The sequence below is a fragment of the Bos indicus genome, chromosome 5 (genome assembly GCF_029378745.1).
Source record: "Bos indicus isolate NIAB-ARS_2022 breed Sahiwal x Tharparkar chromosome 5, NIAB-ARS_B.indTharparkar_mat_pri_1.0, whole genome shotgun sequence".
NCBI classification, from domain to species: Eukaryota; Metazoa; Chordata; class Mammalia; order Artiodactyla; family Bovidae; genus Bos; species Bos indicus.
This window is the reverse complement of record NC_091764.1, coordinates 106,740,874-106,763,409: the sequence shown is the minus strand read 5'-3', so window position 1 is coordinate 106,763,409 and position 22,536 is coordinate 106,740,874. Positions and strand designations below refer to the sequence as shown.

Here is a 22,536-nt window from a genome sequence, read left to right as displayed (position 1 = left end):
GAGTCTAGGCCCTAGCATAGCCGTGCTGAGGGGGCAGGCTCCCAGAGCCAGGGACAAATGCTGTCTCCTGCTGCACCCCAGCAGGACAGACCCTCTGTCTTCCAGGCTACCAGCCCCTAACATGTCTCGTGCAGCGGAAAGCTAAGGTTTGCATAGCTTCAAACGCATCTAAGGGAAACACTCACTAAAGAGAAAACCAACAAAATGAAGTTAACTTTGCAAAAAGAATAACAATTGCATGTGAACAATGTTCTGTGACCTCATTTTAAAAGAATTAAACTGACTGTATGTGCACAGAAAAAAAAAAAGTTTCAGAAGGACACATACCAGCCCTGCACACTGGATTTTCCCCGGAGGGTGGCACTTGGAGGGAGGGGTGGAAATCGTACCTCTATCTTTCTCCTGTCTATAATGTGCTTTTTAAAATGACGAAGTTAGTTTTACTTTCATAAAAAAGGATAAGACCACAAGGGATCCACCTTTACAGCCAGATTGAAGTCTTCCTCTTCTCCCACAGTCTCCTGTTCAGACTCCTGTCCCTGTGGTTGAGCCCAGCCACATCCAGTGTCTTCAGAACAGGACTGTGAGGTCTGGAGGTGGGCTCTACCTTGATTCCGCCTGGTGCCTTGAGGCGCTTGGTCCAGGCTGACGGCTGGGTTTAGACAGGTGTCTCAACCTCTGCACCGCTGACATTTCAGGACGGAGAATTCTTTGCTGGGGAGAGAGCTGCTCTGGGTCTTACAGGACACTCAGCAGCATCCCTGGACAACACTTTGTAGATGCCAGCCGCATCTCCCTCTCCGGTCACTCCGGTCAAGAATGTCCCCAGGGCTTCCTTGGTGGCTCAGTGGTGAAGAATCCGCCTGCCAGTGCAGGAGACGTGGGTTTGATCCCTGATCCTGGACGATTCCACGTGCTAAGAAGCAACTAAGCCCCTGTGCCACGACTGTCGAGCCTGTGCTCTAGAGCCTGGGCGCTGCCACTGCCGAGCCTGAGTGCTGCCACTCCTGCAGCCCGCACGCCCTGGAACCGGTGAACAGCAACAAGAGAAGTCACCGCAATGAGAAGCCCACACACCGGAACTAGAGAGTAGCCCCGCTCGCCACAGCTAGAGAAAAGCCCGCTCAGCAACAAAGACCCAGCACAGCCGAACATAAATAAACTAGTTAATTACAAGTGTTTAAAATGGTCCACATAAACAAAATTAAAAAAAAAAAAAAAGACTGTCCCTAGATGTGGCCAAAAGTCTTCTAAGAAGCATAACCGTGTTTGCTCCCACAGACTGGACACAAGCGAGGTCAGTGCCTGTTGGAGATGACCAGAGGGGACACTCTCCAGCAGAAATGTCCCTTCTTGGCCTCGAAGGCAGAACAGATGACACTCGCCTGGCCTCCCAGTGTGACAGTGCAGCTGCTGTGGAAACAGGCTGGGGCTCCTCCAAACCACACATAGAATCGCCTGGGATCCAGCGATCCTGCTTTGGGGTACACACCCCAGAGAACTGACAGCAGGGCCGCCAAGTGCATTTGTACATCCCTGATCACAGTAGCATGGTTCACAGGCAAGGGTGTGAAGCATCAGAAGTGCCCATTGACGGTCAAATGGATACACAAAATATGATAAATAGGTACAATGGAATCTTATACAGCCCTGAAAAGAGAGGAGATTCTGATAAGTGCTGCCACGGGGCATCTTGAAGACATTCTGCTCAATGAAATACAGCGGTCACACCAGGATGGACACTATATGATTCCACTTACATGAGGTCCCCAGAGGAGCCGTATCCATAGAGACATAAGGCAGGATAGTCCTGGGGGCTGGGGGAGGGGGATGAGGATGTAGGCTTTAATAGGGACAGTTTCTCTTTTGCAAAATAAGAAGAGCTCTGGAGCTGAGTGGGAGTGATGATTACACAACAACATGAATGTATTGAAAAGCACTGAAATAGTCACTTAGAAACGATTAAGAAATTTTTAGTGGATTTATCAGTTGGAGCTAGTGGTAAAGAACCCACTGGCCAGTACAGGAGTATGAGTCGAGGGTTCGATCCCTAGGTCAGGAAGATCCCCTGGAAAAGGACATGGCAACCAACTCCAGTATTCTTCCCTGGAGAATCCCATGGACAGAGGAGGGTGGAGGGCTACAGTCCATGGGGTCACAGAGTCGGACATGACTCAAGTGACTTAGCAGGCACAGATGGGCACACACAATTTTAAAGCATCACGAGGTGGAGGACACTAGGGATTAAGAATCAGGGTATAAGTTCCCCACCACCAACAACACACACACAGACAGTGAGCATTTATGGGGAGATTTCAGGTCCCAGCTCGGGGCTAAGTGCTCTGCATGAACACGGGTGTCTGAGTCTCTTCTAGAGCCGGGGGGTAGTTATAAATAATTCACACATGAGCAACTACAGCTTACAGGGGTTAAGAGACTCACACAAATGCACATTGCCAGTAAGCTGCAGATTCAGGATTAAAATTGGTCAATTTTCCGTAAAATTCTTTAAGAGTCTCCTTGCTAACCTAACTGAGGAGTCATCTAGCTTCTCCTGTAAGCGTCGGATGGTGCCCCTTTGAGGCTTTGTGGGCCTCTGTGATGGCTTCTGAAAGTCTGAGCCGTAACTTGGAATCTGCTGTGGAGGGTCTGCAAAGAGCCGGCTGGGGTCCAATAACCCGGTGCTCACAGAAATGGGGAGCGGCGGGGTTCGGCTGGTTGGCCAGCTCCTGGGTGGTTCTTTACAGCTCAGCTAATCCAGGAACCGCAGGCAGTGTTGGGAGGTGTGCTCTTGGCACCGGGTGCTCAGTCTCTCAGTCTGCCTGACTCTGTGCGACCCCATGGACTGCAGCCCTCCAGGCTCCTCTGCCCATGGGATTCTCCAGACAAGAACACTGGAGTGGGTTGCCATGCCCTCCTCCAGGGGATCTTCCCGACCCAGGGACTGAACCCGAATCGCCTGTGACTCCTACATTGGCAGGCAGTTTCTTTACTACTAGTGCCATCTGAGAAGCCCACACACTTCTCTAAAAAACTGGGGAAATGGGATTTATGAGACTGCAGACTGCCCATCCAGTTCCAGCTCTCTCTCCCGGCTGGAAAGGTCTTTTCACCCCCTTCTCCAGCCTGGCCCTCCTGTGTCCCTCAGCCCCCTCCAGCCCATGACTCTGCTTCTCTAAGGGACCCCTCCCTGCAAAGCAGTCTTCACCCCAGCTCTTTCAGGAATGATCCCCAAGGGACACACAGCGGGGCTCCTTGTGGAGGAGGGTGTGAGGTGTTGTGGGGGGACATGGGCAGGTCTGAAGACCCTCACATCCCTGCCGAAACCCTGTGCACCTATGCAGATCAGGGTCTTCTGCCCACTGTCTGGTAGCAGGATGTCTGCCCCTGGAGCGTGAGCTCAGGGCAGCCAGCCATCCCCGAGACCGGCTCCTTTCCACCTGTGGTCCTGCCCCGCCAGGCCAGCTGGCTGCCCACCGCTGCTCTGAGCACCTGTCAGATGGCTGAAGCCCATCTCGCCTGCTGCGAGTGGACTTCCTGTCATTACACAGGAGAAAGAAGAACAGGAGCACTGGGGGAGCAGCCTACCACAGCATCGGCTATACCCCAATACAAAATGAAAAGACTGGGAAAAAAAGAAAACCTGCCCATCTTGGGTCTTCATCCCCTTAACACCACTGTATGTCCCCCACCCAAAATGCACTTGACAGGTAAGTGAGGGCTGGTAGGGGTAGGGGAGATGCTGTCAGAGCTCCAGCAGAACCTATGCTTCCTCTAGTCTCGTCTGGGTGAAACCATGACTGCAGCATGAGAGACTGCAGGAAGACGCTCAGAAGAACTTTTATACTAGCGGCAGGAAGGTACCAGACCAGGGGTGGGCAAGCCACGCCCCCGTCCTGTAAGTGGGACCCAGAGCCTGTTTTCCTATGACCAGTGAGCTAAGAATGACTTTTACATTTTTTAACGGTTGAAAACAACATCAAAAGGATAATATTTAGTGACACATGAAAATGACATACAATGTTCATTTCAGTATTGGTAAGTAGAGTTGTCTGGGGGCGGGCCACACTGTCTGTGGCTGCTGGTGCTGATGTAAGCAAGCAGGACCCTCTGGGGCCTTCCCAGGACAGACCCCTTCCCAGCATCCTCTGCTTTAGATCCTCTCTGAAGGCTGCCCACTCCAGTATTCTTGCCTGGAAAATCCTGCAGACAGAGGAACCTGGCGGGTTACAGACCATGGTGTCGCAGAGTCAGACATGACTGAAGTGACTTAGCACGAAAGACCTAGATAATAGTATCTGAAGCACACTGCCTGAGTTGTTCTACAGATGATAAAAGCCACCACCAAATGGAAAACGTCATATACCTGATGATCATGAGTATGTAGCCCCCGGGCCTCCTGGAGCCCAAGGATTGATCACCTGAATCCCTGTGACAGCGCTCTGATCTCTCACCATCAGCCAATCAAGAATTGCGCACGAACTGATCACAGACCCTGGAACTCTCCCTCCCAAACCTGGCCTTCAAAGATGCTTTGCTGAAACCCCTCAGGGAGCTTGAAGGTCCTGGGCTCCTTGCCTGACCTGGTAATAAATGCTACATTTCCTTCCCCGCAACCCAACATGGATAGATAGCTTTATGGCGCATGGGACAGTGGATCCGACTTTGGTTTAGTGACCCGGCCACAGAACGGAGAGTCACAGCACCTTGTGGGAGTGGCTTGAGCACAACTCAGAGCTGTGCTGCAAGTCAACAAGTCAGTGCCTTTCCACCTGTGTTCCAGAAGGTTCTTCTCCATGTCTTCAAGAAACTTATATTGCAATCACTATTTTCCACAATCCTAGGGCTTCAGCAATACGTGAACCGTGAACTTCCTGATGGTCAAGCTGGTTTTAGAAAAGGCAGAGGAACTAGAGATCAAATTGCCAACATCCGCTAGATCATGGAAAAAGCAAGAGAGTTCCAGAAAAACATCTATTTCTGCTTTATTGACTATGCCAAAGTCTTTGACTGTGTGGATCACAATAAACTGTGGAAAATTCTTAAAGAGATGGGAATACCAGACCACCTGATCTGCCTCTTGAGAAATTTGTATGCAGGTCAGGAAGCAACAGTTAGAACTGGACATGGAACAACAGACTGGTTCCAAATAGGAAAAGGAGTTCATCAAGGCTGTATATCGTCACCCTGCTTATTTAACTTATATGCAGAGTACATCATGAGAAACGCTGGACTGGAAGAAACACAAGCTGGAATCAAGATTGCCGGGAGAAATATCAATAACCTCAGATATGCAGATGACACCACCCTTATGGCAGAAAATGAAGAGGAACCAAAAAGCCTCTTGATGAAAGTGAAAGAGGAGAATGAAAAAGTTGGCTTAAAGCTCAACATTCAGAAAATGAAGATCATGACATCCAGTCCCATCACTTCATGGGAAATAGATGGGGAAGCAGTGTCAGACTTTATTTTTTGGGGCTCCAAAATCACTGCAGATGGTGATTGCAGCCATGAAATTAAAAGACACTTACTCCTTGGAAGGAAAGTTATGACCAACCTAGATAGCATATTCAAAAGCAGAGACATTACTTTGCCAACAAAGATCCATCTAGTCAAGGCTATGGTTTTTCCTGTGGTCATGTATGGATGTGAGAGTTGGACTGTGAAGAAGGCTGAGCGCCGAAGAATTGATGCTTTTGAACTGTGGTGTTGGAGAAGACTCTTGAGAGTCCCTTGGACTGCAAGGAGATCCAACCAGTCCATTCTGAAGGAGATCAGCCCTGGGATTTCTTTGGAGGGAATGATGCTAAAGCTGAAACTCCAGTACTTTGGCCACCTCATGCGAAGAGTTGACTCATTGGAAAAGACTCTGATGCTGGGAGGGATTGGGGGCAGGAGGAGAAGGGGACGACAGAGGATGAGATGGCTGGATGCCATCACTGACTCGACGGACGTGAGTCTGAGTGAACTCCGGGAGTTGGTGACGGACAGGGAGGCCTGGCGTGCTGCGATTCATGGGGTCGCAAAGAGTCGGACACGACTGAGCGACTGAACTGAACTGAACTAAGGTAGTTACTGAGTCAGAGAAAACAGCTCCCAAGTCAGACAGCAAGTATAGACCAGAAAAAGAGCACCCAGGAGATCTGGCTCCCACAAGAGTCTGGGTCGATGTCTCCTTCCAGGACAGAGTTAACGGCATCTTTTCTGTTAAAGGGCTTCCTTGGTGGCTCAGACAGTAAAGAATCTGCCTGCAATTCAGGAGACCTGGGATTGATCCTTGGGTTGGGACGATTCCCTGGAGAAGGAAATGGCAACCCACTCCAGTATTTTTGCCTGGGAAATTCCATGGACAGAGGAGCCTGGCGGGCTACAGTCCAAGGGGTTGCAAAGAGTCAGAACGACTGAGCGACTAACACTTTCACTTTCTGTTAAAGACGTCACATCCCAAGAGACAGGTCCCAACCCAAGAGAGGGAGACCTAGGCCCTTGGCATTCCAGGTGGGCAGGCCCAGCCCAGGGACCCCTTACCTGCATATCTGCCCTGGCGATGAAGCCCTTGCCCTCAGTATCACAGGTCTGAAAGAATTCCTGTGCCCTCCTCAGCATGGCCAGCTGAGTCTGTGCCAGCTCCTGAGTCCCCTCGCATGGCAGGTCGTCCAGGGAGCCCAAGCAGGCCCCGCTCCCCTGGCGCCCCCGGCCAGATCCCCGGGGTCTGGAGACCATTCTCCCATCAATGGTGGCCATCCGGATCTGTCAATTTCTTCGAGTCTCTTCAGAACCTGAAGATGGAAGATGAGAGAGAGGCGTGGTGAGGATGGAAGGAGGCTGGAGAAGGATGTGGGGGTTGGTGAGAGGGACGCAGAGAACCACCTACCAGTGTGCCTGTCTCTCTCTTAATTAGCATGAGCTCAGAACAGGGGAAATGCACCATGATCACTAACAGATCAGCCAGCCCATCAAAGTAAGCAGAAAAGATTGGCGGGGGGGGTGGCGGCGGGGGATAGACGTTTCCAGATTGAAAGGAGGCGGCCAGAGAACTGAATCAACAAATAGATGTAAATCAACATCAAAAGTACAGACCCTGATAGATCAGTTATCATTTCTGGAGTGTTCCTCTGGAGGCAGGTACCACACCAAGATCCCTCTACACATTTCCCCACCCTCGAATGGAGGGATTTCAGTCATGGTGACCAGCAGTAGAGGAAGATATTTGGGGTTGGGTCTTCCCTGGTAGCTCAGATGGTAAAGAGTCTGCCTGCAATGTAGGAGACCTGGGTTCAATCCCCGGGCTGGGAAGAGCCCCTAGAGGAGGGCGTGACAACCCACTCCAGTATTCTCGCCTGGAGAAGCCTATCAGTTCTATCAGTGTTTGTTCTATGCTTTTGGCATCTGTTATTAGGTCCAATTGTGTTTAGATTACTTTATTCTACTGATGAACCTTGCCTGGAGAATCCCACGGACAGAGGAGCCTGGTGGGCTATCATCCACGGGTTGCAGAGTCGGACATGACTGAAGCCACGTAGCATGCACGCATTGCTGAAAGAATTTTCAGTTCATGGCACAGGAGGAAGAAACCTAGGTGGAGCCTGTGTGTTCAGTTGCTCAGTTGTGTCTGACCCTTTGCAACCCCATGGATGATAGCCTGCCAGGCTCCTCTGTCCATTGGATTCTCCAGGCAAGATTCATCAATAGGATAAAGTAATCTAAACACAAATGTACCTAATAACAGATGCCAAAAGCAAATGCACAGAATAAGAACTGATAGAAATTCAAGGAGAACTAGACAAATCCACAACCACATTTAGATTTCAATATCCCTCTATCAATAATGAATAAAACAAGGAGACAGAAATCAGAAAGGATACAGAAGGCTTGAACCAAACTGTCAACTATTTTGACCTAATTGACATTAATAGAAAAATCTACCCAACAAAATCTGAATACAAATCTTTTAAGTGTAACATGGAACATTTACCAAGACAGTCCATATTATGGTCCACAAAACAAGATTCAACAAATTTAAAAGGATTCAGTCAAACAGAGTATGTACTCTGACCACCCTGGAATTACATTAGAACAACAACAGAAAGACCTCTGGAAAATCGCCAAATATGTGGAAACTACATAATGCTCTTCTGAAACCCATGGCTCAAAGGAGAAATGTAAAGGGAATTTAAGAAGCATTTTTTAACTAAATGAAACTGCTGCTGCTGCTAAGTCACTTCAGTCGTGTCCGACTCTGTGCAACCCCAGGGACAGCAGCCCACCAGGCTCCCCCGTCCCTGGGATTCTCCAGGCAAGAACACTGGAGTGGGTTGCCATTTCCTTCTCCAATGCATAAAAGCTCAACATATCAAATTTTGTAGAATATCGCTAAAGCATTACTCAGGGAAAGATTTACAGCACAAAACACACATAAAAGCAAAGAAAGGTCTTGGTCAAGCAGCCTCATCTTCTACCACCAGAAACTAGAAAAAGAGGAGCAAATTAAACCCCAAGTAAGGAGAAGAAATAACAATCAGAGCAGAAATCAATGAAATAAAAAAACCTGGAGAAAAATCAATGAAACTAAAAGCTAGTACTTTAAGAAGATCAATAAAGACAGAAGACACTATATCACAGTATCAGGAATTTGAGATGACACCATTACACATTCTACAGACATTTAAAGCATAATAAGGGAAAATTATGAGCAAGTTTATGCCAGTAAGTTTATCAATTTAGATGAGATGGAGAAATTCCTTGAAATATCACACTAAATATCAAAGCTCACTCAAGGAAAAATAGGTAACACGAATAATACTTTATTTTAAAAATTGAACTGACAGTTTAAAATCTTCCTATAGGAAAACTCTAGGCCCAGGTGGCTACGCTGATGAAGTCTACCAAATACTAAAAGAAAAATTAATAGCAATTCTATTCAAACTCTTCTGGAAGATTGAAGGATAGGAAATACTTTCTAACATATTCTATGAGGCCAGGATTACCCTGACACTCAAACTAGACAAAAACATTAAAAGAAAAGAAAAACAGACCAAAAACCTTCATGAACATAGATGCAAGAATTCTTTAGGAAATTATAGCAGATTGAACCCAACACTGTATAAAAAGAATGATACATCCTGATTAAGTGGGGTTTTATCCCAGGAGTACAAGAATGGCTTAATATTTGAAAATTAACACCATAATTCACCACATTAACAAATTTAAAAGACAAACGGTATGATCATCTGAATAGATGCAGAACAAGCATTTGACAAAATCTAACACCAACTTCTGGCAAAAACTCTCAGCAAACTAGAAATAGGAAGGAGTTTTCCCAATCTAAAAATGGGTATCTACCCAAAAAAAGTGACAGTTAAAATTATACTTGGTGTAAAACCAAATGTTTTTGCCCTATGATCAAGAAAAAGACAAGAATGTTGTCTCACCACTTCTATCCAACATTGTTGTTAGCATCTCGCCAGTTTGATGAGACAAGAAAAGAAATAAAAAGCACCCAGATTGGAAAGCAGGAAGTAAAATTATCTTTATTCCCAGACAACTTGAGTGTCTAGTAGGAAATCTGACGAAATTCACAAAAAGCTGCTAGAACTAACATGTGACTTTGACAAGTTTAAAAGATACACACTCTCTATACGAAAATCAATTGTGCTTCTGGATGTCGGCAACAAAAAGCTGAGATTGAAATAAAAATATCATTTACAGTAGCATCAAAAATATGAAATGCTTATGGATATATCTGAGAAAAAATATGTAATACTCATCGATGGAAAGATACAAAATATTGGTGAGAGAATTTAAAGAAGACCACAATCAGTGGAAAGAGTTGAATGTTCATGAACTGAAAGACTCAATCCTGTTAAGATGCTATTTCTCCCTAAATTCATCCATAGATTCATCTCAATCCCAATCAAAATCCCAGCGGGTTTTGTAGAAGCTGACAACCTGATCCAAAATTCATGTGAAAATGCAAAGGACCTAGAAGAGCCAAAACAACTTCAAAAAAAGAAAACAAAGTTGCAAGAACACTACTGGATTTCCAGACATTCTGAGTCTGCAGTCATGAAGGCAGTGTAATATTGGTATAAAGACAGAAAAGTAAATAGATAAATGAAACAGAACAGAAGATCCAGAAATAGACCTGTATATAGAACTAATTTTTTTGCAAAGGCAGTTCAGCAGAGGGAGTGTAATCCTTTTAGCAAATGGTACTGGAATAATCGGATATCCATTTGCAAAAATGAATTTCAGTTCATACCTTATCCCATATACTAAGATTTACTCAAAACGGATCATAGAACTAAATGGAAAATCTAAAAATATTAAACTTCAAGAAGAAAACATCTTTGTGACCTTGGCTTAAAGTCAAATATTTCTTAGGTACAGTAGCAATAGCATAATCCATTTAAAGGAAACCCTGATAAATTGGACTTTATAAAAATTTCAACTTTCTGCTCTTTGAAAGATACCATTTAAGCTCCACAGAGAAAAATATTTGCAAATCATGTATCTGATAGAGAATTTTGATCCAGAATATATAAAGAACCCTCAGAACTTATTTGGAGAAGGCAATGGCACCCCACTCCAGTACTCTTGCCTGGAAAATCCCATGGACGGAGGAGCCTGGTAGGCTGCAGTCCATGGGGTCGCTAAGAGTCGGACACGACTGAGCGACTTCACTTTCACTTTTCACTTTCATGCATTGGAGAAGGAAATGGCAACCCACTCCAGTGTTCTTGCCTGGAGAATCCCAGGGACGCAGGAGCCTGGTGGGCTGTCATCTCTGGGGTCACACATAGTCGGACATTACTGAAGCGACTTAGCAGCAGCAGAACTTATTAATCAGAAAATAAACAACTCAATTTTTTAATGGACAAACATTTGAACAGGCACTTCACCAAATAAGATATATTGATATCAAATAATTGCATAAAAATGTTCAACACTATTAGTCATAAGGGAAATGCAATTTAACACCACAGTGAAAGGCTACTATATATACACTTACTAGAATGTCTGAAACGAAAAAGATTGACCAAGTCTTGGCACAGATATGGGGTGATCGGATGGAATACTCAAATGCTGCTGGTGAGAATGTACACAAATGTACAACCCTTTGGAAAACATTCTGTGGTTTCCTTAAAAAGTCAAACAAACTCCTACCATCCTAAATATTTACTAACAGAATAAAAGCATATATCTGTACAAAGACTTGTCCATGAAGGTTCATAGAAGCTTTATTCGTAGCAGCCAAAAACAGTCAAAACGCTTATCGGCATGTGAGTGGGTAAAACTGTAATGTAAACCCACAATGGGATACTACTTGGGTTTGAAAGGAGAGGACTGTTGTTCCAAGGAACAAACTGCATTATTTCAATCACATGAGTGAAAGAAGTTGGACAAAAATAATGCACCCTATTTGATTCCATTTATATAAAATTATGAAAAAGGATGACTACCTAAGTGATAGGAAAGAGATAAGGGAGGGTGGGAGAAGGTGAAAAGCAGGAATGGCAAATGGGCAAGAGGAACTTTTGGCGGTGTAGACGTGTTCCAAATCTTACTTGCTGTGGTGGTTTCATGGAGATATACATATACATACAGACACTCGTACACATGTATACATACATGTATATACGAACATGGGCTTCCCTGGAGCTCAGTGATAAAGAACCTGCCTGCAATGCAGGAGAAACGCGTTCAGTTCCTAGGTCTGGAAGATCCCCTGGAAGAGGAAATGGCAAGCCACTCTAGTATTCTTGCCTGGAGATATCCCATGGACAGAGGAGCTTGGTGGGCTACGGTCCACGGGGTCCCAAAAATTCAGACATGACTGAGCGACAGAACAACAATTGTATGTCAATAGTTCAACAGATCTATTTAAAATATATATATAGGCCAGCCAGCCCCTTCTCATGCTTCCCAGAACTTGCAAATCTTGCACCACCTGCTGTGTTTATTCCCAGGATCCTGACTCCTCCTTTGACCTTCAACTCTGGCAAGCCGGAAATGCCTGAAAATTCAGCAGTTTCCCTGTGAAAACCCTCAGTCACATAGTGTCGGAGCTAAATGAACATGGAAAGGAGGGGAGCAAGGCAGAGTTCCTTCTGCAGACTCTTGCCCCAGTCGGATGCATGAGCTCACCTCCTTTCTCCTCTGACTTGGCCAGAAATCTTCCCATAGTATCTGTGGGGTTCCCAAGGGGAAGAGAAGACAAAGCCACAGAAGTGCTTCTGCTTTCATTTCCAAATAGAATGGAAGCCCTGCGCTGGGCTGGGCCGTCTCACATTTGGAGGAAGCCTGGTGATGCTCTGGCTCGGGACTGAACACAGCTTTCTGCCTCCAGGATGCTTCAGGCCACCAGACAGTAACTCCGTAAGAGGGAAGAGGTTGTGTGTGTTAGTTTCTCAGTCCTGTCCAACTCTATGTGACCCCATGGACCATAGCCCTCTGGGCCCTTCTGTCCCTGGGGTTTTCTAGGCAGGAATATTGGAGTAGGTTGCATTCCCTTCTCCAGAAGATTTTCCTGACCCAGGGATCAAACCTGGGTCTTCCCCACTACAGGCAGAGTCTTAACTGTCTGAGACACCAGAGAAGCCTCCATAAGAGGGCAAGTGGTGGGATATGGCCCAAAGACAGTGGACAAAGTCTGTCACCATCACAAAGGGAAAGAGAGCCCACTCTTATCTGCCTGTCTCCATCAGAGCTGGCAGACGGCCGTTCTTCCTCCAGAATGGTTCCAGAAAAGCCTTCATACACGGATGGAAATTATCCAGCCCTCTTATATTTCCAGAAGCATCTCCAGACCTCCAAAGTGATTCACAGCTCAGTAGTGGCTATAATCAGAACATTCACAGACAAAGCCTAAATCCTCTCTGAAGGCTCTGAGCCCCTTCCCTGTTACTCTGGGCTCCTCAGAAATGGAGCAGGCTGGTACCCCCTCTCTACCATGCCAGAGGCAGACTTCAGAGTCACCCTGACCTTCCTTGAAGCTCTCCTGACGCAGGTAGGACTAAGAGTCCCACAGCATTTTCAGTATCTGATCAGATCCTATTAATTACCCAGGCTCCAGTGGAGGAATATTCTATATGCAGCAGTGATCCAGTACTCTTGCCTGGAGAATCGCATGGACAGTGGAGCCTGGCTGGCTACAATCCATGGGATCGCAGGGGTCAGACACGAATTAGCGACTAAACCTCCACCACCACCGCCCACTTGTCAGTGACTAACTTCATGTTGCCAGCATCACAGGGAGGCAGATGGGCCAGTCGTGTCAAGCTGTGGGGGTGCCGGAGGGCTGCTGAGCAAAAGGCAGCTGCAGCCAGAGAGGGTGTGAAAAGCTTGGGGGGCCTGGTTCTTACCCGCCCCTGGGAGGGAGCAAGTGAAGGAATAATTGAGGAGGCATCAGACGGGAGGTGTGTCAGTTTCCTAGGGCCATTTTGCAATAGAGGACCAAAAACTGAGTGGCTTAAACAACAGGAACATATTCTCTCATATTCTGAGGGCCAATCCTGAGGCTAGAAGCCCAAATCCCGTGTGTCTCAGAGTGGGCTGTGCTTCCTTTTGATAGAGACAAAGCTGGTGATGAAACAATTAATCTCACTAGGGGATTGTAAGTAGAAAAAAATATGAGAAAGCCCTGTAAGTTAATGATCTCTCAAGAAAGCAGGTTTGCTTAACCACAAAACCAAGCTGGCTTGCTTAGCAACCATGCGACAGAAGACATGCCTCCAAACAATGAAACAATGGCGGCATGAGCCCCACACCCTGCCCAGTGATCTTAGTGAGTTAATAACCCCTAGGACATGCTCTCTGCACACATTTGGTGGAAAGTCACTCATTGTACAGAGACCTGAAATAATATTTTTCAAGTCCTGGCTTGACCACGTCGAGACAAGAAAACTCCCCTTCCCAACCTAGAGGAGGAGTTGATGGAAGTGTGATGGCTACTCAAGGATGAGGAAGAAAGTGGCCTTTTTCCCCTCCCTATTTTTCCTTTGATTATAAAACTATAGCCCACTAAGTTCTTGGGTGCGGTACTCTCCCACCCATCCACTTGTAAGCCGCACAAGTGTCCTGTTCTAATAACTCCCTTCTCATCTATCAATTTACTTCTTGCTGAATTCTTTTCACATAGAGACATGTACAGCTGTGAGAGCTGGACCATAAAGAAGCTGGGGTGCTGAAGAATTGATTCTTTCAAACTGTGATGCTAGTGAAGGCTCTTGAGAGTCCCTTGGACAACAAGGAGATCAAACCAGTCAATGCTAAAGGAAATCAACCCTGAATATTCATTGGAAGGACTGATGCTGGAGCTGAAGCTCCAATACTTTGACCACCAGATACAAAGAGCTGACTCATTGGAAAAGGCCCTGATGCTGGGAAAGATTGAGGGCAGGAGGAGAAGGGGGCAGCAGCAGATGAGATGGTTGGATGGCATCACCGAGTCAATGGACATGAGTCTGATTAAACTCCAGGAAATGGTGAAGGACAGGGAAGCCTGGTGTGCTGCAGTCCATGGGGTCCCAAAGAGTCAGACATGACTTATCGACTGAACAAGAGACATAAAGGACCAGAGCTCTTCCGAGCACCCCGAAATACCACCTAGCGGTTTCACTCTGAGACTCTTTCCAGGCAAGACTTTTCCTGCCTCTTCCCAGCTGGCGGCCAGCCTGGAGTCCTTGGCTCTTAGCTGCATCTCTCCTCTGATCTCTGCCCCCATCACCACAAGGCCTCTCCCTTCCACATCTGCTCCTATCATCTTTCTATCTTACATAACCAGTCATGTTGATTAAGGGCCCACCCTAATGACTTCATTTCAACTTCTCTAATTGCCCTTACAATCACCCTACTTCCAAATGGCTCAGCAGTTTAAAAAAAAAAAAAAAATGCCTGCAATGAAGGAGATACAGCTTCAATCCCTGGGTTGGAAAGATCCCCTGGAGGAAGATAACGGCAACCCACTCCAGTGTTCTTGACTGGGAAACCCCATGGACAGAGGAGACTGGTGGCTACAGTCCATGGGGTCACAAAAAGAGTCGGACATGACTGAGCGATTTAACACGCACACAGGCTACTTTGAAATCAGGTCACAATCCAGGGTCCTGGGGGTTAAGACTTCAATGTGTCTTTTGGGGATACAACTCAAGTCCTAAGAGGTGGTGTCTTAGAAGACCCTGAGACAGGGATGTGGGTGAAAGGGGCTAGTTTGTGAGGGATGGAAACATTGTCCAGGGAGTAGAAAGGGAGTGCAGCCTGTGAGAGGTGACTTCTCCAGCCAATTATGGGGTGGGGGGGATGCCAAGGGCTACTGGAGCCTCCCAGGAACTTGGGGATAGACCACAGGTCTTAGTGGTCCAACCCCAGGCCAAGGAAATGGATTCCTTGTATGTCAATCCCTCTCAATCATGGAGAGCTGCCCCTGAGGATGTCAGGCCCCAGCACTCCAGGGGCCATGTGTGGCGGCTCTAGAGAAAACCCCCCAGACAAAGGGGCAGCTAGAAGTGGCCAGAGGACTTGGAAATGGTCAGCACTACCCCTTCCATGAAGTGGGCAGGGCACCAACAGCATCTGGAACTAGAACATGGGGGAAGGGGAGTCTCCAGGCCACCCACCTGCAATTCAGACGCGTCCAACCTCAGTTTCTCTATCTGTAAGATGCAGATGACAGTACTTACTTCCCGTGAGGACCAGGCAACGTAAAAACATGCAAAACACTTGGAAATGATGACGGGCACACAGTAAGTGGTTGGTAAGTGTGAACGAACTCTTACGATCATTTCTAGAGCATTTTCAGTATTATTCTTTCTAGTTCAAAAATCTGAGAGTGAGATGACTCCTTGGAAGGTGATTCGATAATCCAAGATGTATAAACTCCTAATGATGCTAATTATCCTTTTCAGTTGCAAAAGGACTTTCCCTTCCATCCTCCCATCTCCATCATGTGAAGCTGTCAGAACTGGCTGTCCTTTCCCCTTTTCATTAATGAGCATCTCAGTCTCTGAGAGATGACCTGCATGACCTGTCTGGGGTCATCAAGCCAAGCTGAAACTCAAACTTACCACCGCTGAGAGTAAGAGAGGACCACACCAGCAACCTGGGGGCTCTGTTTGTTTTCTAGGACTCAGCAAAGGGCAGTTTTCAGTTCTTTCTCTCTCCTGTGAGAATCCTTCACAGTCTGCTCCAGCCCTCAGCATTGTACATGCCTTCAGGGCCCAACTGTAATTCCTCCTCCTCCGAGGAGTCTTCCCTGACCACCTGGTCTGGATTGCCTTGGCCTCTGAGTACTTACTCTTTCTTACTCTTTTTTAGAACACACTGCTTGGTCCAATTGGCTAGATTTTCAAGTGCACATAATATGTCTAATTTCTTCCACAAAGACAAATGCCCTATTAATAGATCCTAGTAGGTATGGAATTGACATATGATGATTTAAATGAACAAATTCCCAGCCTGGTACTTTGCATATGACAGGTGTTCAATAAGTGTGTGTTGGCTTCCTAACTGGCCCTGGAGAGTGAGGGCTGAGAAGGATAAGTATTGGTTGTATGTGTGTGTGTGTGTGTATTCAGTTGCTAAGTCGTGTCTGACTCTTTGCGACCCCATGGATTGTAGCCCACCAGGCTACAGTATTCTTGCCTGGGAAATCCACCATGGAATTTCCCAGGCAAGAATACTGGAGTGGGTTGCCATTTCCTTCTCCAGGGGATCTTCCCAACGCGGGGATCAAACCCTCATCTCTCGCATTGGCAGGCAGGTTCTTCACCACTGAGCCACCAAGGAAGCCCAAGTATACAAGGAGAAATATCTACCTGGTCTTTGTGCCTGGTTTCTGGTGCAGAGCTCCTAAAACCCTTAGAATTTCCTGCGTGAAAGAAGAGTCTTTTGTTATTTATAATGAGCCCCTTTCAACCACACCTTAGTTCAAGCTAAGGAGTGACTTTGGGTAGGTGGCTTTGGGTGGGTTTCAGGATGGGGACTGGTGGCCAGACGAACCAACCGTGTGATTAGAAGTGTCGACTAAGAGAAAAAAAAATGCATGGCTTAAAAGTTGAGAACTATATTTTATACAAGGAGACTGCTAAAGAATCCAGCCCTGGAAAACAGCCTCTCAGATCACTCTGTCTCAAAGAGGCAAGGGAGGCACCAGGGTACATAGGAGTTCTTGCTAGAAAAATAAAACTTACAGTCAAAGATTAAAAGATTACTGCTAATCACACATACACACAAAACCCCCAGACATTTCAAGTTAATGAATTTAGCCCTTTTCTGCTGTCTGAGAAGATGCCAGAGATGGGCTCATTGAAATTATCCCTGTGATATGCCTCTTAACTATCTAGGGCCAGTATCCTGGTTTTTCTCCACCCTGAACCCCCTCAGGTGCACCACCGGGAGCAGCTGCTGTGGCTGATGACTTGACGGTTGCAGTGTGGTTGTGAACTGAAATGGCAGGTGACATTTTTTATTCACAGTGGGTTGGCATCTCAACCCCACCCCACACCTCCAGGAAGGAGAGAGAGGCTGGAGCTTGACTTAGTCACTCATGGCTAATGATTTAATCAATTCTGCCAACATAAAGAAGCCCCAACAGATGGGGTTCGGGGGGACCTGGAGGATCCTAGGATCTTTCCCTTACCCTGGGCATCTCTTCCATCTGACTGTTCCCCAGTTGTATCCTTTGTAACAAAGGGTGATAAGTAAGGCACTTTCCTGAAGTCTGTGCGCCCTTCTAGAGAGTTAATGAACTTGAGGAGGGGGTTGTGGAAAATTTGTGGTGGGTCAGACATATGGGGGTGTATGGTTCAGGGCCCCCACAGTGGCTACTCTCTTGCTTTCTGTATAACCCCTTCTCAGCCTGTCCCTGGTTGAGACTGAATTCTCACTGTAACCGAGACTGGTTACACCCACACCAACTTACAGGACTGACCTTCCCTCTTACTGTTGCTGTCGTTCAGTCGCTAATTCATGTCTGATTCTTGTGACTCTAGGGACTGCAGCACGCCAGCCTCCCCTATCCTTCACTATTCCCAGACTCTGCTCAAACTCATGTCCATTGAGTCGGTGATGCTACCTAACCATCTCATCTTCTGCTGCCCCTTCTCCTTTGCCTTCAATCTTTCCTGGATACAGGGTCTTTCCCATTACTAATTGCCCCCTGCACTTCTCCAGTAGCATACTGGACACCTTTCAACTCAGGTGGCTCATCTTCTAGTGTCCTATATTTTTGCCTTTTCATACTGTTCATGGGGTTCTCGTGGCAAGAATACTGGACTGGTTTGCCTTTCCCTCCTCTCGTGGACCATGTTTCATCAGAACTCTCCACTATGACTCATCTGTCTTGAGTGGGGCTTCTTTGTCAATTCAATTCTGAGACTAACGCAGACCCCACAGGGTAAGGGCTCACAGGCCCTCAGAACTGAATTAACAATCCAAGGACACACATTTGGTGTTGGAAATAAGTGTTAGAAAAAAAGATACCACAATATTTCACAGCTGGTTCTCTGGGGAGAGTGGGGGACAGACTCGATTTGCAGCTTCTGCCTGTTGCTATGGTGTCAATCTTCCCACCACGGATGATGTCAACCCACCAACCATCAGCTCTCACAAAGAAAGGAAAATGGTGAGGCTACTGTTTCTGCCCAGGGTCTCCTGAGAGGGTGACCTGTGAATCCCCACTGTCTACACAGATGACAATGGCTGATGACTATTCAGACTGTACTCCCCACCTGAGACTTAGAGGTCAGGGTATGTTTAAGATCCCCCTTCAGTTCAACCCCTCAGTCATCTCCGACTCTTTGCAACCCCATGGACTGCAGCACGCCAGGCTTCCCTGTCCACCACCAACTCCTGGAGCTTACTCAAACTCATGTCCATCGAGTTGGTGATGCCATCCAACCATCTCATCCTCTGTCGTCCCCTTCTCCTCCTGCCTTCAATCTTTCCCAGCATCAGGGTCTTTTAAAATGAGTCAGCTCTTTGCATCAAGTAGCCAAAGTATTGGAGTTTCAGCTTCAGCATCAGTCCTTCCAAAGAATATTCAGGACTGATCTCCTTTAGGATGGACTCTCAAGAGTCTTCTCCAATACCACAGTTCAAAAGCATCAATTCTTCGGCGTTCAGCTTTCTTTATAGTCCAACTCTCACATCCGTACATAATACTGGAAAAACCATAGCTTTGACTAGATGGACCATTGTTAGCAAAGTAATGTCTCTGCATCTTAATATGCTGTCTAGGTTGGTCCTAACTTTTCTTCCAAGGAGCAAGCGTCTTTTAATTTCATGGCTGCAGTCACCATCTGCAGTGATTTTGGAGCCCCAAAAATAAAGTCTGTTACTGTTTCCATTGTTTCCCCGTCTATTTGCCATGAAGTGATGGGACCAGATGCCAGGTCCCATTAGTTTTCTGAATGTTGAGTTTTAAGCCAACTTTTTCACTCTCCTCTTTCACCTTCATCAAGAGGCTGTTTAGGTCTTCTTCACTTTCTGCCATAAGGATGGGGTCATCTGCATATCTGAGGCTATTGATATTTCTCCCGGCAATCTTGATTCCAGCCTGGGCTTCACCCAGTCCAGCATTTCTCATGCTGTACTCTGCATATAAGTTAAATCCACCTTAGCACCTGGGAAAATGTGTTTTTCCAAAGCTTCAGAGTCTCACAGGTGTCCTGCCCATCATTTATGCCTGTGCCCCCTCCTTGCCCCACAGTCCTGGGCAGACCCTCTGGCAGGACCAGAACATAGATGAACAAAGATGATGCTTCCTCACCACCCACTGCTCAAGATTAAAATATTTAGTTCAGGAGACAGGCCAGTCTGGAAAGGAGAGTTTCCCTGTTGCATATCAGATTATTCTTTACTTCTTCAACACACGGTGTTAGGGGGCTTCAGACAGTCACCCCACCTTCTACAGTAGGCTCTTACTGCAGTGGGTAAGAATACCAGGTCCAAGGCCACAAACAGGTTACTCAGCCTCTCTGAGTCCCTCTATCCTCACCTGTACAATGAAGGCACGAGTAGAACCTTATGGGTGTCAGCTCCTGTTATTATTCTTATCATTTTGTTGTTGTTTAGTCGCTCAGTCATGTCTGACTCTTGAGACCCCATGGATTGTAGCTCACCAGGCTCCTCTGTCCATGGGATTCTCCAGGCAAGAATACTGGAGTGGGTTGCCATTTCCTTCTCCCAGGGATCTTCCCGACCCAGGGATCTTCCCGACCCAGGGATCGAATCCGCGTCTCCTGCATTGGCAGGCTGATTCTTTACCACTGAGCCACCAGGGAAGCCCGTTCTTATCATGATATCATGATGAAACCCAAACTGGCTTCCTCCACCCCTGATACAATTCTAACAAATAAACTCATAGACAAAAAGAAACATAACAACAAAACATGCTACAGAAAAGACATAGTCAAGAGGCGCAGAAATCTACCATTGAAGGCCCAGCGGGAGAGGACCTTGTGATGCGATCTCACCCTCCCACTGGGAAGGACACCTGCCCCACCAGCCCATTTATAGGGGCAGGCTCACGGGAACACCTTTGAGAGGGCGACTCACCACTCTGCCTGCTGTGCCTTATGCCACTGCTACACCGCACCTCCTCTTCCCTCGAATTAGGTCCAATTTCCTTTTCCACCTCAAGGGAGACAGGGAACAGCTGTCTCTACCGCTGTAAAACAACTCTCCCAAGTCTGCACAGCTAATGTTCAACAGCCCCGCTCACACTTGTCTTGCTCTATTATAAGATACATTAAAGGCCTTGATAATGGTTTGGGGTCTCCATGAGATGGCTGTTGTTCACCCTCATTCTTCTCATAATTAGTGGTTGTAAACCACTTTGAAGATAAAAGGCGTTTTATAGGAGCTAAGTCCTGTTATGATTAGTCTTCCAATATTTCCTCGCTGATGAGCACATCAAAGCCAACCATGGGCTCAGCGTGAGATCTGGTGGTTAATTAGATGTATTTCAAGGCGGCTGGTATATATTAAAGACTTTGCTGCAAAATGTATCAACATTAAAAAAAAAAAAGTGCCTGCCTTCTTCCCAACAGAACAAGCTCTCTCCAAAGACTGTCAGTGCTGATGCCGGCCAGACGGGCAAAGACCAGGAGCTAATATATCCTCTGATCCTGAGAGAGAACGACTGGATAACAGCACCTGGCTTTGGGTAATGTCTCTATTGTTGTCAAGAAGGTTCTGGGCCCCCGACTCATTTCACTTTGTTTTCACAATCATCCTGTGATACGGGCAAGTTAACAGGATCCCCATTTGGCCGATGAGGAAGCTTCAAAGTGGTTTTAGAGGCAGAGGCATCAGTGTGGTACAGCTGAACATGGTTATGGATGCAGTTACCCAGGCAACACTACAGATGATCCACCCACATCCCTTCCAACATTTGTGCACTACCCAACCCCCACCACTGCCCCCACCTTTGCCCTAGCTCCTTGCACCTGGGACTCTTAGAAGGCCGACCGCTGGGCTTCTGGAGTTATTTTCTCTTATGGGCAGAGCCAGGAGTGCCTGAAGTTTCCCAGTCACCCCTAAATAGCCCTCGGCTGATGCCTGCCTGGTGCGGAAGTGGGGAAGCCCATTTCCCAGTCTCCAGACGGCATGATTCTGAGTTGCGTTTACACTTTCATGGAACCAGGCTGAGGCTGGACCTCTGTTCCACATCAAACCCCTGGCTTCCTCCTCTCTCCTGTCCTGTGAATCACACCTTCGCTAGGTTTTCCTGAAGCATTTCCTTAATACATCATTTGCCTGGGCATAAACAAACAAACAAATCACTCTTTTGGGGTCTGCTTCTGGGCAACTCAGCCTAATACAGCCCTCTCAACTCAGCATGAATGAGAATGTTCTGCATGTTTTTTGTGAAATACATGCTCCCAGATCCCCTGAGTTCCAGTCCTTCCCTGCCAAGTCTCAGAAGCAGGTGGACCATCATGATCAAAGGGAAAATAGGGACTTTGAGAGTAAAGAGCTAAGAGCTTGGAGATCAGGGTGGACACAGGATTGTTTTCCACCTGTCCCATGGAGGAGGGTCAGATGGGACACTGAATATGAAAGTGAGCAGTGATGTTGTACACAAAGGTAGACATGCCCTCGTCATTGCTATTGGGGAGGGAGGAGATTAGAGGAAGGAGGATGGAGAGATGGGTCATGCTCCATGGGGAGGTGACTTCTATTGGTAACAAGTGCCTAGGCAGCAGCGCCCCGTGGAGAGGAGCTGGCAAAGGTTCCAGACCCTTCTGCCCACATGTAACTACAAGGCAAGAAGATCTAGGAAAAGTGACAAGCTTTCTCATCCAGAGGCCTCCTTTAGACAAACTGAGGTGATATTTTACTTGTTTCACCAACTTCCCCAATGGGCTGGGACAGACCTCTGTCATCTGATGTTTAAGCAACTGTGTTGTCATCATACCCTTGATGAAAATAGACACAAACATTGTCAACAGAATACTAGCAAACCAAAACCAACAGCAGCACTGAAAACATCACACACCATAATCAAGTGGGGTGCACGCCTGGGTTATAAAG

The 22,536-nt window shown here is 46.8% G+C and overlaps 1 protein-coding gene across 4 annotated transcripts in view; it reads right to left on the bottom strand.

The window, feature by feature from the left end:
• CRACR2A (calcium release activated channel regulator 2A) overlaps positions 1–22,536 on the bottom strand; it is a 162,213-nt gene that overhangs the window by 74,823 nt on the left and 64,854 nt on the right. For all 4 annotated transcript variants that reach the window (XM_019961686.2, XM_070790280.1, XM_070790281.1 and 1 more), the window contains one exon: positions 6,529–6,779. In XM_019961686.2, the coding sequence (XP_019817245.2) occupies positions 6,529–6,744 (216 nt within the window). In that variant the 5' untranslated portion in view covers positions 6,745–6,779. The remainder of the gene's footprint in view (positions 1–6,528; positions 6,780–22,536) is intronic.